Raw genomic sequence first — 17,831 nt, forward strand, 5'->3', positions numbered from 1 at the left:
TAGTCTGTTTAACAGAAACGTCGGTGACTCTTTTGAAAGGGTGTGAGTCAGTATAAAAGCCAATACACTACTGAGAAGCAATAAATATAATGGGATTAAAATTATCTTCTTTTGCCAGACAGCTGAGACTGAGCATCAAGAAACCCCACATACCCTGGTGTGATTTAGAAGGCCTCCTAGTGACAGTGATCTGTCCCTTGTCCTTCTTGACCTCAGCTGCTATTTAAGGAATTGGGAGCATTGTGGGGAAGGGGCTTGCACATCTGAGCCACAAAGCTGTGGAAAAATCCGTGACTCAGAGCGGGTAACTCGCGCATGCCTATCCCTAAGGGAGCTGCTGCCTCCTATAACATTCCCTTAAGTGGGAAGATTTGTTCATTCCAAGAGTCAGTGTGTGAGGTTTTTCTTCCCCTCCTATGAATGTATATTTCTTTATATCTTTAAATATGCCTACATACACTCACACACTGCTTGCAAGAATAATGACGTCTGTGTACGGATTTTTACATTTCAAAAGCTCCTTCCTTAAATATCACTGAAAATAAATCATTGCCTAAAGAGATGTTTCCACAGCTAAATTCTTAAGTTCCTTAATGTGTCACATTTAGCCTTTAATGGAATACACAGTCCTTGTCCACATTCTTATATCTAAATTTTAGTTATTCTATCAGTGACAGACTAACTTCTTACCCTCCTCACCCCGCAGCAGTGGGTAGAAACAATTGCATACTTGACTTTGCAGACCATTCCTTTCACAACACAAACAATCAAAAGTTTCTGCTATCCACATCTTATGAAACACAGGAACAGAGGACTAAACCACCATAAATGCTGGATACCACAAAAGGACCAAGCTTTTTGAATCAACTACATTTTCACACAGGTTCGTGAAGCAAAACTAACTCATGAGGCTTCAGACCAAGTTCAGTAGATTCCAAGTACACCAGGAAAACATCACGATGAATGGTAAAAGGAAGATGAAAATTAAAAACTAGCCATAAATGTATTGCATGGTCCTGAATAGAATCTTTTATCTCATGTGCTGAATGCAGCAATATACTCTCAAATTCCTAAAACAGAAACAATTTATGCCTTTGACATACAATGTCAAAGGACTGAGCTACTGATCACTTGGCCTCTCCTGTTCTTTTGCTATTTTGAAAATCCTGCGAAGAAATTAAACGTATATTCTCACCCACCCCTCAACTGCCTCTTTTTCCCATAAGAGAATGGCTTGAATACAGTCTTCAGGAAATTACCCTATTGAATCCAGATTTTTAATACCCCTGAGCTGCAAACCCAGCCCTGGAAAGCAAGAGATAGGCATTTTTTCTTTGACTGGTAATTACATTAATTGGTCAATGAACCACTTTTTTTAAGGCAATGCTAGAAAAAGGCAGAAAGTGCAAGGCTGGAGCAATTCTTCCTTGCTTCCTCATGATTCTTGCCTTGCAGCAAAAGGTGAAGAGAAACAGCTTCAAAACATTTTCCAGAAGATGGCTGCTTAGATCAACTTGTATTCAGGAGGAAAGGCAAGCATTGTATTCCCCCGTTTCCACACCGTGCTGAAAGCAAGAACCTGCACTGGGATTTTAAGGTGATTGCACACGTTTGGCTGCAGACAGAAGGCCCCTGCCCATGACACGTGTCTTCTGACAAGCTACTGAATGTATCCTTCTCCACAGCATGTATTGAATGAGGGGGCTCTTCAGCTGACACTCACTCTCCTGGAGTTGCTCGCTTTTTCTTGCAAATTCTATAAAGCACTGAGCAAGCACAGAAAATGAGATACAGGTATGGTCAATTCATAGGTTCATTCGATTCATCATTCATCAATGACCTGACCTTAAACATATAGTGAAGCATCATTTAAACAAAAATTGCTTGAAGATCCCTTTCCATTTGCTCAGTAATCCAAAAGAAAGACTGTTGATCCTTTGATTTAACACTGAATCTCTTTTTTAAGCAAGCAGTGAAGATGCCATCAACCTTTTTTTTCCATGCAGGAGACAAACATGTTCACTCCATGTGTGACAATTTGGTTTAAGTTAAGCTGGCAGTACCAGTGAGACTGAAGCACATGCCTAAAATGCCTTGCTGAACTGGGACCATACTCTACATAGCTTTCTCTCACAAAAGCTATGTCCAGCTGCTCACTGAACAGTCAGGAGACGATGTGGATATGGGAGTTCTTCCATATTTGAAAGCTGTATTCATACCCCAAAAAATACAGCCCAGTTTCGCTTTTTATAGAAAGGAAAAGAAAGCCTGGTGGCCGAGAAAGTATTAATAGTGTGAGGCCAAACATTCATCTGAGGACCACAGCTACAAAATCACTCCCATAAGAAGGCTCACTGTGGGTTGTTCTACAAGGCAAAGAATTGGTGACTGATTTCTACCTCTGCCAGGGGGACTCATTATTGCATTACTGATATGAAACTTTGAAAAATATGCACTATTTAACTGCGTGATTACAGCTGCATACTACTCTCAAAATAGATTTCAATAAAAATAATAAAAGATCTCATCAACATTCAAGGTATTTTCATATCTAAAATCAGTGTTAATAAGTAATTGAACAAAATTATTTTCAAAGCCATTCAGGTCTGCTCATTTCCCTGCTCCTCACAGAACCAAGGGAAATACTTTTCCATAGATATAAACAAGCATATACTTCCATCTTACAAAAAAAAAAACAAACCAGGAATTGTTTAATTGACAGTCATATACTTGAGTGATGATCCTAATGACAGTATTAAAATCATCACAAGCACCCTTACCCATGCTTGGATTCTAGTTCATTTACATAAGATGCAAATTTACTGTCATTATCAAGTTTTGCATACAAAAAGCAGTAACATTATTTTAAGGGAAACAACTTCAGAACCAAGTATCTGTTTAATGCACTGTGCTTCACCTCTCATGTGGCATATTTTTGCTGACTATCACTAAACTGCACAAGGCATAATTACATCCAAAATTTTAAAACTTGGTGTTACAGCAAATCTCAGGTATTAAAATTCACTGCAGGAGAGGCCAAGTATGCCATTCTAAAATCCACATACAGTGGGTGATCCACAAGAAATGTACTGGGAAGCACAAAATTACTTATCAGTGAAAGGGTGGAAATTTAGGGGGCTATCACAGAATGGCTGAGGATGGAAGGAGCCTCAAGAGGTCACCCTGTCCAATTCTCGCTCTCAAGCAGGGCCACCTAGAACAGGTTATCCATGTCCAGATAGCATTGTGAGCATCTCAAAGGATAGGGAGTCACAACCACCCTGTGCAAGCTGTAATAGCCTCAAAGTAACAAAATGTTTTCCTTATCTTCAGGGTAGTTACACAAATTATTTTATTCAGCAGAAAAACTGGATTTAGATGTTTCTATACATGCACCCCTTCCTAATGCATCCATCTTTTTCTCTATGCATACTGTTCAGACCCTGTTCTCAGCAGGATGCATTTATTTCTGAAGTTGCACTTTATAGCACACATTCAATAAAGTTGAATTGATCCAACTTTAAGTGCTACAAAAAGAAACTTACTCAGGGAAAAAAAAAAAAAAACAAACTATGAGATTTTCTTGCTTTTCTTGTTTTCTTGTTTCTTTTGGGTTTGTTTTGTTGTTTGTAAACCCAGGCATCAGTGGAATCATAACCCACCCGCAAACAGCAATAAGGCAGCAGTGACAGTGAAAAGTTTTAAAATCCAGCTTCACGCCACATCATGTATAGCCCTCAGCCCTGTTGTTCCAAGTCTGGCTCCCCAGGAAGCTGTATTTTGTATTTTGTGGGCACTCATGTTAACACCACAGGCTAAACTGGGCATAGCACTTGCACTGAGCAGAGAAGAGGTGCAGGATACAGCAATCACACAATCCAACTCTTCTCGATTTAGGCCTGGAGCTGGAAAATAGGTGCAAGTAACATGACTCTGCCCCAGCTGGCACTGAACCCTCTGCAGCTAGGAAGTTAACAGAAGCCAAGAAGAAGGCCCTTTATTTTTCTTCTCCTTTTCCACATACAAGTGTGAAAGGAGACACGCTTCAGTATGCCAGGGATGTTTTACAGCCATGCTGCGCATTGTGCTAAATGACAGTGCCGGGGAGGGGCAGGGTGGGAGCAGAAATCTTTATATAGAACTGAGAGCAGTAATTCAGCCCCTGACAGTCACATGAATACAGCCCTGCTGAACACAAACAGTATCTTTCTCTGGTATTAGGCTATTAGGCAGATAAGGCTCCACTTTGGATTTGAAAGACTTAAACTGACAAACGATCTTGGGTTCTTCTTCACCCTGCATACGGTGGCAGAGGGCTGGAGGAATCTCTGCACTTTCCACTGCTTATATAACAGGTGTACTCATAAATATGTAAAGATGATTTGAAGATACAGTTTCTAATCCATGCTTTATGCCTGAACAATTTAAATTGCTTTCATGATGTAGACAGCATTGCCAGCTCTTTGCAAGTAGTTCCTTTATAATTTTAGGCTCTATTAGCTGTATTTTTGTTTAGTGTGGGTTTCACGTGAATTGAGAGGAAAAAAAAAAAAACCACCCACACTGAATGGGGATATAATTAAGAGAAATGCATTTTTAGATGGAAAATAGATGTCACGACTTAGCTCCAGATCAGATTTCAAGAAATTTAAGATGCACATTTTCCATAAATGCCTTGCACTGTACAGAGGATACCCTAATTTAGCTCTAAGCAAACATGACAGAACTAAACAACAACAACCAAAAAAGCAAACATCAAGCATGACCAATAGAACACGTAACTCAGCTAGTGTCTCTACAGCCTGTAAGTTTCAGCAGTTAACAAGTTTATTATTCCATGACAGGAATTTGTCTGAAATCAACTTAAGAATAAAATATTTCAATTTGCAACATGTTGGCCCTGACACGCTTTGAGAGCAATGTTTCCCATGTGGAAAAGGACCAACTGCAAAAGGGGGCATCACATGAATTACCTACATGATGATCCTGTACCAAGTGGACTGTTTAAGCCCTGGTGGAAAGACAGATGACCAAGGAAGGTGGGGCAGGATGATGGAATGACCCTGACAGGCCACACCATGGCCAGATGGCTTTAGAGAGAAGAAAGTCAGAAATTAAACAGTGAGGGGAAGGGAAAACAGAGAGGTGAGAAGAAGCTAAAAATGAAAGTAAAAGGCACATATGTTGGCTTTCTGTCACACAGAAACAGGTGATACCAACCATATATTAAAGGACCAGAAATGCTACAGAGCTTTTGTGCTAATGAGTGCCTTCCAGCCAATGAGTAACAACTTCTCTAAATATGGACAGGTTTCCCAGTCCTGAATGAGGTCCCCATCTTTCCACTGGGAGTACATCATGGCCCACTGCTCCATATAAGTAAATGCTCTGTCTCAAACGCAAGATGTTCTACCACCAACGACTACACACAAAGTGAAGAAAAAGTATCTGTATCTTTTTGCCATACACCCTAGCACAGATCCTTAAATATCACAGACTGCTTCTGACTATTCACAGACCTAGCTTTAAGGGAAATACACCCATTAGTGCAGTCCTGATGCCAGCATAGCTTTTGCCATTTATTTTTAGGTGAACTGGACTTGGTTCCGAGTGAAAAAATAAATACAAGAATTTATTTTGGAAAAACTTATACTCCCCCGCCCTTATCTGAGCCCCTGAAAGTTAAGCTTCAGCTTTTACATTGAAAATACTACCATACTGCTATTTTGTGGAGATTTCAATCACCTTTCAACTGTAATTCCTATTGTAATTTTACTGTAATTACTATTGTACTCTCCTAGGAGCCCAACTCGGTGAGGTGTGGCTGCTTTATTGTCTGTGCTGGGCTCAGGGGTGGAATGCAGAAACAAGTGAAGGGGATAACCCAGCCCATGACAACAGTCATACAGTATTCTCAAAAGGAGCCTGGAGAACAGGTGCCACAGTGTTCCAGAAGGATGTGGCCACTTAGATGCTTTATCCTCTCTTAACTCTAACACAACTATGGGAGCAATTTTTGAGAAAGAAGGACACATATGTTTCACTAATATTTAAGTAAGACATTTTGGTAGTGTCTACTGGCTACCATTTTCAAACTACCAGTTTTTACAATGTCCCCATGAGCAAAAGAACCTTTTACTCTAGGGGAAAGTCAGGGGAGATGTCTTTGGGTGTCTGATTTATGATAGAGTGAAAAAACCTCTAAAATTCAGAACACAGAGTTATTCATGTTTTAAAAGTTCACTTTTAAGAAGATTTGGCTTCTTCTTCTTCCCAATGTCAGTCTAATTTAGTCCTAGATACTCAATTTGCTTTGGTCTGAAGAAGGCACAAAGGATCAAGCTGGCAGATGAGGCCTGGTGGTATTTCTAGTATGTATCCTGCACCAGAGTGGCTTATAAAGAAAGTCAAATTTGAAATTGTATTTGTTATTTACCAGAAGTAACCAATTACAACACTTAAGAACAAATGGGCATTTGAAGAAGCATACATGTGCAGTTCCACATTTTGAATGATGTACAATAGACATAACATTGCAGGTGATATTACCTTATCAAAATACTCAGAAAAGCACTTTGCAGGTCAGCCAAAGCCAGACCACCACCTAGGAATGACAAGCAGCATCACACAGTAAGAGGACTTTATGTTTCAGAGATGCTGTGTTTTTTGCATGATCTTCATGAAAGAAAAGAGCCCAGAGTATTTCCTCAATAGTAGAAAGAGTTGGTACATGAACCAGCTGGAATTCTTTCCTCTCAGGAGAGAGAAACTGGCACTGATGAGAAAGGATCCAGGCTTCCTAGACTTGTTTGAAAGGTATCCTATGGAGAGAAAACTCTTATGGACAAGGTTACCACAAGTTAACAAATGTCTCTGAAAGGTCCAGCAGTCAAAGATGAAATTTAACATCGCTGTGGCTATTTCTGGCTCAATACATCCCACACACAGCTTCCTCACTTTTCACAAGGTGACCCCAATCACCTCGCTCAGCCACACAGCATCTTTGGTAGAACAAAAAACAGATAGGAGGCTGACCTTCAAAGCCAAGGAAGAAATATTAGACTTGCCAGGAGCCCTCATCTTCCTCAGAATTACCACTAGCAGACAATACCAGCCACAGCATTATTGTGCTCAGGAAGAAAAACAGTGTCTGGGCTAAGCAACAACAAATATCTTCTCCCACTGCAAACAAAGGAGTATGTTCTCTGTTTCACCTTGCTCCAGAAGTGACTGCTGGAGGTCAAAGACACCAGCTTTGTGAAACTCCCAATAAACAAAACAGTTTTCACAGACATTCCGATGGCAGCAGTAAGGCACAGAGTCACTTTTCCTGCTCCTACACCCTTCACCTACCACTACAGTGAAGAGAAAATACAAGTTACTACAGTCAGACAGTGAGGCAGAAGCAAAGACATCACAGCAAAGAGCAACCTTGGGCATAGGATGCAAGAAGGATTAATCTTTAGAGGAAGTAAGTACTTTCTTATTTTTTATCCAAATTATTACAATGGACAATATCTTTACGTAGAAACCAATGATTAAGCAAAGTACAATAAATTTCAAGGAAGCTTTTAAAAATGTTATTTTTCTGCCACTTCTTGCTTATATAGAAGTCCCCTGAGCTACAGGCAAATATATGAGTAGCCAGTATTTAAGCAAGTATTATCAGAGCGGCTGCCTTTGATACCCTCTCAAACTGTAATGTATGCACAATCCTTACAGTGTTCAATATTGACTTAAAACAAATTACTACTGCAAGTAAATGTCAAGTCATCTCTAGTAAAATACTGAAAACATACTAAACCTGAAATTCTAAGATGTTGCAGTGCCTTTTGGAGTTTCCAGGAAAACGTATATCATAATATTGGACTAGACATTTAAAAAATGCCACTACAAAAGCACTAAACCAGTGTATTTCTGGTCAAGGGTGGCTCCAGTGGTTTACATACCTATGTACACACACAAACTTCTTACATTTATTATGTCTTAGAAAGGAGCCATCCATCAGTTCTACTTGTAGGTAGATTTGTTTTGAAAGCTGTTGAGTCTTCTATGCAAGTGTTTCACTGTTTATCTACTGTTATTAATATTTTCTGTCTTATCTTCAAACTCCATTTGTCTAATTTCCATTCCTAGGAGTTCAATCTTCTGTTGTTTTGGACTGCTAATGCTCTGCAGTATGAGAAAGTATTCCTCCATCCCCAACACAAGACTTCTCAAATAATCAAAATAAACTCCAGTCTTTCTTCTGGTAAACAATGTTTATTAAGACTGCTTTAATCCCCAATGTCCATGCCTCTACTCTTGGTCACTCTTCAAGATCTCTTCTGAAATGCTTGTCCAATTCTCCCAAGCCTGTGACTGAAGTCAGTGTTTGCCAGAGACACAGATAAAACCTTGTGATTGGAATGTGCCAAACGTTAACAGCATAAAATTCATAAACATAAAACACAAGACTTTTTTCCATCACCATAAAAGCAAAATATTATTAAATTTAACTGCTGATAGTCCCATTGTTGCTGCTCAACATAATAAATCAACCTTTTCTATTACAATACAAAGCAAATTTGAAGTAGAGCAAATTAAAAGTACAGCCTGTTATTTTCCCTCCCAGAAATAAACATTACTCCACAGTCCAACAGTACTATTTCTTAAAAAAGGTTAATCCCTTACTTCACAACACTCAGAGAACTTACGGCATCTACTAAAGAAAGTATCCATTATTTTTTTCAGACTAAAAAGACATGGCAAATGAAACTGAGCTCTTCCAACAAATTCAGCAAAGGGGTTTGCCATTATCATCATTCAGGAAAGAGCAGGGATGTTTCTACATTTTGCTGTTTCACTGGGTAAGTGTTGTTGGTTCCTCCTCAGGCATCTGCCAAAGAAGTCTAGCATTTCAAACAATTTTTACTTCAAGATTCTTCACTAAATTTGAACTGCTTGCATGCCACCACAATGCCATAATTTTATTTCTTCACACATTCATAAAAAATAACTGGTCATTTAAATATTTCTTTCAAGGATAAGAGGCATAGCACACAAAATTCTAAACTTCACTCATTCTCCTTGCAATTATAACAATGAAAAATGTGAGTTAATATGACTAAGGATATCCCCACAAAAGAAGAAAGGTGAGGCTTTATTATTTGCTACTACCAGAAAGAAATTTTCTGTACAATTCCAGAGCCGTTCAGTAAGAGTTGATATGAAAAGTCCAAAGACCAGTTTGGTCTATTTTCTCACTAAATGGCAGTAATAAATGCAATATCCCTGCAGCCATCCTGCTAATAGCACATAACTCTTCCTGGAGGGTCCACACAGATGGACCAGTCCAGGGCTGCTTTCTCTGAGGAGAGTGTTGCTAGGGTCTCTCTATTTTGCCAGGCTGTTTATGGACACATGGACATTCACACAGTAGGAAAAAGAGTGTCAGAACACTTTGTTGAGTGTCTAAGCCAACCAAAAGTCTCTGAATTTTTGCTGGTGTAGGCAAACTTTTAACCAGCAGCCTACCAGTGAAAAACTAGGCCCCATTGTTTACACTTCAGTATTTGTCACAGGTTCATTAAGAAACATTTCCTTGGCTTCTGAGCAGCTCTTACCAGACCACACTTACAGGATCTTTTTTTGATATTTTAATCTTAAATACAGATCAAGCCAAGATTTGAGTGAATAAACTGCAGATGTCACAGTTTGGAGATACGGACTCTGGATCCAGAGAGATACAGGACCAAACAAGTCCCAACATCCATTTCTACTTACATACACAGACAGCACTTGAAGAATCCCTCTGTCCCCTCCACTGCCAGCATTCTGCAGACCCAGCCATACACATAACAGCAAAAACCCCCTCAAGCATCCTAAATGACAGTATATGTATGGTTCAGTCTTTGGAAAGCAAACAGCCCCTTCAAAAGTTGGAGGAGACATCTTCTCTTCCAAGTTATCAAGATCCTTCATGAGAGTCCTTCCTCTAGTTATCCAACCACTTAACACAAGTCTTAAAAAGAGATCACTGAAACATCATATACTTTTCAACATTAACTTCTGCTGTAAAATAATGTGGCAATTATGCACACCCTGGCTCTGGATGCTGCTCTAAGCACTGCAAGTTAGACTGTGCCTACCAAACTGCCAGGAACCAGCAAATGACTCTGCTCTCCAAAAAGGGACTGCAAGAAGCACTCTGGCACACCTCCCTCCATCCCAAAAGCCATGCACAGAGTGCCCTGATAGGATTTCATACAGCTTTACACAGAAACTCCTCTTCTGTGGCAAGAGGCTCCAGCTAAAGCCATGGCCACAGTCTTCTGCCCAGCATCTGTCTCAAGCTGTATTGTTCTAAGTATTTCTACTCCTATATTTACTGTTTTATTGCAGAATATGATGGTGTCCTCAGTATATTTTACACTGTTTTGATACTTAATCCTGGGGATAAATAATACTTGCTAGCAATTAGATGCCCAAGCTAATACTACTGGGGTGAAAAAAAATGAAAAAAAGAGATTTATTTACACAGGTCTAAAATGAGCAATTCCCCAGCATTCTACACCAAGTGGAGTTAAATAAACCAGTTCCCATCTTTTAATGTATGTTTACCCTAGTAATACAAGGAAAGAACAGAATTCTGCAGAGAGCAATCATGTTTTGGAAATGCCCCCATACCACCACAGTCAAGGAGAGAACCAGGAGCTGTGGTTAACAATCAGGAAAGGCTCCTCACAAGCCAGGAAAAGACTGCTTCATCCAGATCCCGCGCTGGGGCTGCTGACTGCAAGGAGGTTCTCAAGAAGAAAAGGGGGAAAAAAGGAGGCGGGGGAGGAAAGAAGGCAGAATGGGATCATCATGAGCTTGGCAAAAATGAAGCTCACCCACTGAGAAGATAGGGGAATATACATGCATAATTTTACATGGATTAAGAGTTTGTGTCAAATCTGTGATGCACTGTGGTGAATTCTTATACTGCAGTGACTCATCTTGTCTGACAGTTGCTGGGGAATTAAAGCAGTTATTTTTAAAAAATTATATGTCCTGCTTGACGCGTTATACAAATAGCCTCTTAAAAAATTAAAACGCAGTCAATGCATTTTTAAGTATAGGAGAGCTATGGTACATTTAGGATTCTGCGTACCGTACCACAAACATCCATTCTGAGCTAGGAAGACCTAAAGGAATCTGCTGATATCCCTTCAGAGAAACTGATCTTTTTGCCGTTCCCAATCCAAATCCTGCATCAAAAATCAGTTTATTATCTCTGCTTTTAGACAGCATGAAAACACTTTCCCCCAGGAAAAATTAACCCCAATGAAAGAGGTGTGCTAAACCTGAATTCCTCCGATACCAAAGGATATTTGGTTTGCTGGAATCAGAATGACTGTGTTTCCCTTCTGATGGATCAGCACAGGCAGGTGAGCACCTTTCCAGGGAAGGGCAGCACGCTGACTCACAGCCACAGGTGCGCACAGGTTTGGCAAGGGGAAGCAGCGCTGGCTCCTGCTCCCTGCGCTGTGCAGCACAGCCACCCAGACGTAACCTGAAGCTGCAAAGGGCAGCTCCTTGCAGCGTGTGTTCTCCTCAGAAATACATTGTTTACTCCCTGCTTTGCCTATAAAACTGACACCCCCTCGGCAACTTTCACACATCCTTGGGAAAAGCCTCTCGAGTACGTCAGTTGTGCAATACAGTAAAGATCATCTGAATGATCTATTAAGTGTAACCCTTGGGCATCAATGCTGCTCAGCATCAGCTGGCAATAAAGGTATATTTACAGCATGCCTTCAGGACAGCTGTTCTGGGAACATCCTGGAGATTTGCATAGTCTGTTTTACAAGGCATTACCATGTACTTCTACTGAAGGAGTGGCAGAGAATTCTTTTGACACACATTAAAAGCCCTTAAGTCCAAATAGCACAGTGAAGGAGGCAATTAAAAATATTTAGAATTTAAAAAAAAAAAAAGAAGAAACCCTTCAAATTCCAGTGCCTGAAAATACAAATAATTAACTCATGAACGAATTGAACCTGTTTTTAAAATAATCAGCTTACTGTCCCTCTCCAACTTGAGCACCATCAGAGAAACAAAACAGCTGATGAGAGTAGCTTCATCTTAAAAAGAAAGGTTTCTGTTGACAGTGCTCTTGATTTTATCATAATTTCCATGATATCCAGTATATTTTCTTAAAGCCCTAGTCTTCCATGTAATTGACATGAAAATTTCAGCTTTATGTATTTTGAGTAAATTAGTCCTCTCTCCGCCAGAAGAAAAGTAACTGAAAACATGAGCCAACTCCCAACAGCTCAAAAAACAACACGAAGCAAATGTGAGTGTTGAATTTCTTAGTTCATTTCTCACCTAAACTCAGGAAGCATTAACACTCTGTCATTGCACAGGTGATACTCACTTTCTAAGCAGAGCACTATCTCTCAAGGAGTGAATTAAAAGGATGACTCTGCGTCCCAAATCACAGAGGTGTGCTAGTTATTGAAATTTTCACACTTTAAAACCTCTCTGCAAGTGAAGTCAGCTGGCAAATGTTAGGGAGAAATAATAACAAGAGGAGTTAACTACACATCTCTGGTCTCAACCCAGCAACTACAGGCAGACAATAAAAGACATAACTTACAGCAAATAAAATAATAAACCTGGCCAGAAAGTAACTCAATCAACCCAAGCAATATTACCAAATATAATTGAGCCAGTCAATACAATGAAAGCAGAGGACCAAATTAATTAGGTGACTTCACATCCAGTGCCTTTGGGAATAAGTAATCACTTATTAAAGATCTGCTGAGACTTTTTTTGAAAGTGCTCTTTGGAGAAAAGTTGAGACTTTCAAAAAAAGAAACCTGCAATGCCTCACGTGTTTAAAATGGAAAAGGACTAGAATTATAGTATGGAACATAGGGAAAATAGTTTCTGAACACGATGGTTTTCACATTTTCCATGTGGTGTCTGTGGTTCTTTAAGTGTTTCTGCTATGTTATCTTGGATAAAATACTGGAAGAAATATAGAGCATCTTTGTCCAATTAATTTTGGTTCACTAAATAATTGGAAGGGCAATTTAACCTTGTATACCCTGAAATTGAGGACAAAATGAGAAAAGGGGGAGGGAGCATTTTTTAAACTCTTCTGTGTTTTTAAGAATGAAGGGGTTGTAGAATTACTTTTTTTTTTTTTTTAATAAGACAGCACATTTCAAGACTCCTGGTTTTATTTAATCAGTTCTTCAGTTAACAACCCCCAAGCTATTCTAAAAAACAGTATGATTCATCTATTTCCACCCAGTACAATTTTATACATGGTTAGAAAACTAAAAACCTCATAAAATCCTAAGCAGCCCTGAAGAGCAGCTACTGCAGAGTGACATGTTGATTGCATCAGCCTGGAAGGGCTACTTCTGAGCAATGCAAGCTTGAGTAGCTCAGGGAAACTACCAGTGTCAGAGAACATGTACAAAACATACCAGCATCAAGCATGTTCACTCAAACACAGTGTAACAAATGTCTCCAGAATATCTGGAATCAAGGATGATTCCACAACTTCAAATATTTAAAAAAGTGGAAGTTCTGTTGAGCTGCTGTGTCCTGAAAAACCAGAAGCAATATTCCCTTCCCAAAATGAAGTGAAAACACCAACAAGAAGTGTGCTGTTGATGCCCTAGGCTGAATGTAACACTTCATGCCACCACATCACCGTGATCATTCTCAACATTCTTTGGAGTGCCATACTACCTCTGGCACTCGCTCCTCGTGTGGGGCAGGCAACCTGGACACAGAGGAACCTGCTATGCATTTCTGAGTCTGCCTGATCTTCACCTTCTAAGTCATACTAATGAAACTAACAAAATCTAAAATGGTTATTCTCATTTGCATCCATAGTACCTTTTAAATAGCTATGTTAAAACCAAAAAAAGCCCATTCAGACCACAGCAAAGGTGAGGTGGAAGGCATGTGGCTTGCCCACAGTAACCAACAGGTTAGGATTGTCACAGAGACAAACTTCACAGAGCACCATTAAAGTCCTTTCAACCTTCCTCCTCCCTTTCAACAAACAAGCAGTGCACAACTGCTAAAAAACAGGAAAAAAAAAAAAAAAAAGGCACTTTGCTCTATGGACTACAAAGCACGTGCTATCTGACACTTCCTGAGGCTCTCCTGCCACATCTCTGCTGCCAGAGAGGCTATGCCCAGTGTGCAGCTGAACAAGGAGCTCAGGATTTGGCTACATGGGCTGGGGAAAACACCACGGCCCAGCTGAAATGTGTGATGACAACTCCCAGCAAAGACTGTGGCTCCAACACCTGCACAGTGCCCGCTGTGCTAGTGGCACAGTAACCAGGTCTGGGCACAGGGACACCAGCTATTTTATGTTCAGCTTCGAGATGCACTGCGTGGGCAGGACCCACTCTATCACACTTCCTAGAGCTAGGAAGGAGACAGCTTTAGCTCACAGCCAAGGAACAACCACACAATAATCCTGCTGGTGCTCCTCTCTTTCCCACAAAGCAGCAGCTCCCTTTCAGAAAGTGTTCCCAAAGCTGCAATGTCCATAGCAGGTTTTGGCACAGAGAACCATGTGGCTTGGGTACAGGCAGCAGCTCTAAGACCCACAGCATCCAGAAATAAAAACCTCATACTCAAACAATACAACAAATACAGTGGTTCAGAAATGCAGCACTTGAAAAAACATCTTCCAAGGAAATCTGACTTGGGAAAGCACTTTAAAAAGGGACATAAATTACAGCAGTCACTCTGCTCCCAGTGTTATCAATAAGACCCAAACACATTAAAGCATGCAGTTGCCTATTGCCTCCAAAAGTCTCCTGCTTCACAAAGGCAGCAGAGACACCCTAACACATCATGAGCAGAACACATGTTAAAACCTCAATCATGTGAACTTTCATGCACTTGCATAAGTGTGTATCAGTGAATGAAGGCAGTGGACTGGCTCATTACAGCCAAGGGAAGCATAAGCATAAGGTTCTGTACATTCAGAGTGTAGAGACAGAGAGCTGCCTTGAAAACCATTTAACTCAGGAGTAGCATGGCCAGAGTATGAGCAGACTTGTACAACACAATAAAACTGTACAAATTACTGATCCCACTCTCTGTAGGGACTAATTTTGGGAACAGCCAAGAGTTGCAACATGCCTAAAGGTAGGAGCTTTAAGCAGTAAATTATTTCATTTTCTCAGGCACTGAACACTGTCATGTACTTGACTATGAACACACCAAGAGCAGCCTGGGGGAAGACACTGAAAATGTGATATTGCCTGTTCTTTACCTGCCTCCCAATTCCAACTGATCCTCATTTAGGCTGCCACAGTCAGAACACACAAGCCACCCCGTCTGCTGCATGTAATGACAGTGGCACATAAAAAACTATATTGTCAGTGGCCTAAACTCATTCATTGTCAGTGGCCTAAACTCATTCCAGATCTAGCTGCAGGGAAGCTATGGCAGTGCAGATACAGATGCCCAATTTCAAACCATGTCCCACTTCCTCAGAGCTTTCTTGGATTATACTTACAGCAACAGAAACTGCACCACAAAACTGTATTACAACTTTGGAACACTGCATTAGCATATTTACTGAAGGTCTATGCCAGTTTGATTTCAGGTTTTTGGTAAGCATTTACTAACAGATGTTTTAATTAGTATCTCATTGGTGTGTAGACAATTATGTGACACACACCAAGAAGCATTTTCTGCATAAAGACATTGCATGTACCATGATAGAAACAGCTCTTCCCACCCTCACTACCACAGACGATGGCCAATGGACGGGCAGTGCATCACAGAAAGGCAATACTGTATTTAACTCCTCTTACTTCAAGTTTTCAGGGCCCCATCAGGGAGGGGGAGGCACAGAAATGAGAGCCACAGGCAATCTCAGTAGCTCATTCTCTTCACCCTCAAAGCGTTAAAAGGAAAATACAATGTCAACATCAGCTCCTCCCTGCTGATGAAACTGGCTCCAGCGCATTTTACTTTCTGGCTCGGAGCCCTCACAAACCGTTACAAAAAGACAGAAGACAGACAGACAGCTCAATATATTGACCACTTCCAATAACTAATTTGGGACACGCTGGGTCATTTGTCCCTTCTATGAAGTGCTGTAGCCTCTTGGTGGTGAACAAACCCTGATATTTGGGGGCAGCATTATTTTTTTATTTTTTTTTTTTAAAAAAAGGAAGAGGCAGCTAATAGCAGATAGATCTGCGTTTCAAGAAAGAGCCAACGCTACAGTTGGTATATCAGTACATATGAATACTGCCCACCCTCTTCCTCCGGGAGACACCGATTCCATCAGATACACTAAAACCGTCTGCACGGCTCCGGGCGCTCAGTGCCCATCAGAGAGGGCACTGACAGGCGCTCCTCGCTGCTGCCTGTCGCTCCTACCCCGGCGCTGACACACATGGAAGCGGGGAGCGGGAGCCGGGCCGAGGAGCGGAGGGCGGGCTGGGGCTCCTGCTCATCCTCCCTGCCACGGCAACAGCTCGGGCTGCGTGCGCGCCTTCCCAGCACGGGGACCGGCGGAGCATCACAACCAACCACGCCAAGAAGCCGCCACAAGCTTCCAATTATACATTTATAAAAAAATAAATAAATAAATCCCGCAATTAAATATATATATCTCGTTTCGTCTGAGTGACCTGACTGGTATTGTCCACAACGACCTTACGAGGGGGTGTTTTGTTGCAGCCGACACACACACACACACACGCTGCGTGGACTCCGTGGGAGTCTCTCGATGCGGCCACAGCGGGGTCTGGCACGCAGGTACACGGCACGTTTCCGTGAAGCCGCGTTTCCCGGGCAGGGCAGGAGCCCCTCCAAGCCATCCCCACGGATTTTTCCAGCTCCCGCACCACCGCGTGCGCGGCCAAGCCCCGCCGCCAGAGCCCCCCTGCCGCCCCCGCCCGCGCCGCGGCGGAGCGCGGGGGGCTCGCAGGTAGAACAAAACCCCCGCGCCGGGGTCCCCCGCCGGCGGCAGGGGCCGTCAGGGGAGCCCCCCGGGCGCCATCGGGCCGGGGCCGGCACCGCAGGGCCGCAGGGCGGAGGGTGTGCGATGGGGGGGAGCGGGCCGGGGGTGCCGCGCCGCTGCCGCGCCGCCCGCGCCCACCCCGCCGCGCCTTTACCTTCGGAGAGCTCCAGCTCCAGCTCGGCCAGCCGGGCCCGCACCTCCAGCGGCAGGGACACGCTCTCCAGGCTGCGGTCCGCCATGCTCGTGCGGCGGGGACGGGCTCTCCCCTCCTCTGGCTGCCCGCTCTCCCCCTTTGTCCGCGGCTGGCGGGGCGCGGGAAGGCGGCGGGGCCGCGGCGGGTGGCTGAGTCCTCCCCGCGGTCTCAGCCGGGCATGCAGGGGGAGGCGGGCGGGCGGGCGGTCCGCACGGGGGGACGGGGCGCGGAGGGAGGGAATGCGGAGGTTTCTCCTCTCCTCCCCTCTCCTCCTCCTCCTCCTTCGCCGCCTCCTTCAGCGGGGCCCCGCCATGGCTGCTCCCGCCGCCCGCCCGCGATCGCTCCGCATCGGCTCCTCGCCGCGCCCGGCCCACCCTCCCCGCCCGCCGCCGCCCGGCACCGCGGCGGCGGCTCCCCCTGGGCTCGCCCCGGCCCCGGCCCCGCTGTCCCCGCCCGGCTCGGGCTGGCGGCGGCGCTGGCGCTGCGGTGCCGCTGCCGCGACTGGGGCTGGCCGGGCACTGCCGCTGTCACATCCACGTGACCGCGCGGCCCCGCCGCCGCCCGCAGGGGGCGCCACGCGCTGCTCCGGCCCCGCCCCGCGCGCCCCGGGGCCGCCGCTGCCGCCGGAGCTGCGGGAGGAGTGCG

The 17,831-nt window shown here is 43.2% G+C and overlaps 1 protein-coding gene across 1 annotated transcript in view; it reads right to left on the bottom strand.

Moving 5' to 3' along the window:
• The window catches only part of DIP2C (disco interacting protein 2 homolog C), a 307,926-nt gene extending 290,375 nt beyond the window's left edge, over positions 1-17,551 (bottom strand). Inside the window, 1 exon segment of the mRNA XM_058831787.1 lies at positions 17,148-17,551. Coding sequence (XP_058687770.1) covers positions 17,148-17,232 — 85 coding nt within the window. The 5' untranslated portion in view covers positions 17,233-17,551.
• Between the last annotated feature and the right edge of the window lie 280 nt (positions 17,552-17,831).

Source organism: Poecile atricapillus, chromosome 2 (genome assembly GCF_030490865.1).
Source record: "Poecile atricapillus isolate bPoeAtr1 chromosome 2, bPoeAtr1.hap1, whole genome shotgun sequence".
In the NCBI taxonomy this organism is placed as follows: Eukaryota; Metazoa; Chordata; class Aves; order Passeriformes; family Paridae; genus Poecile; species Poecile atricapillus.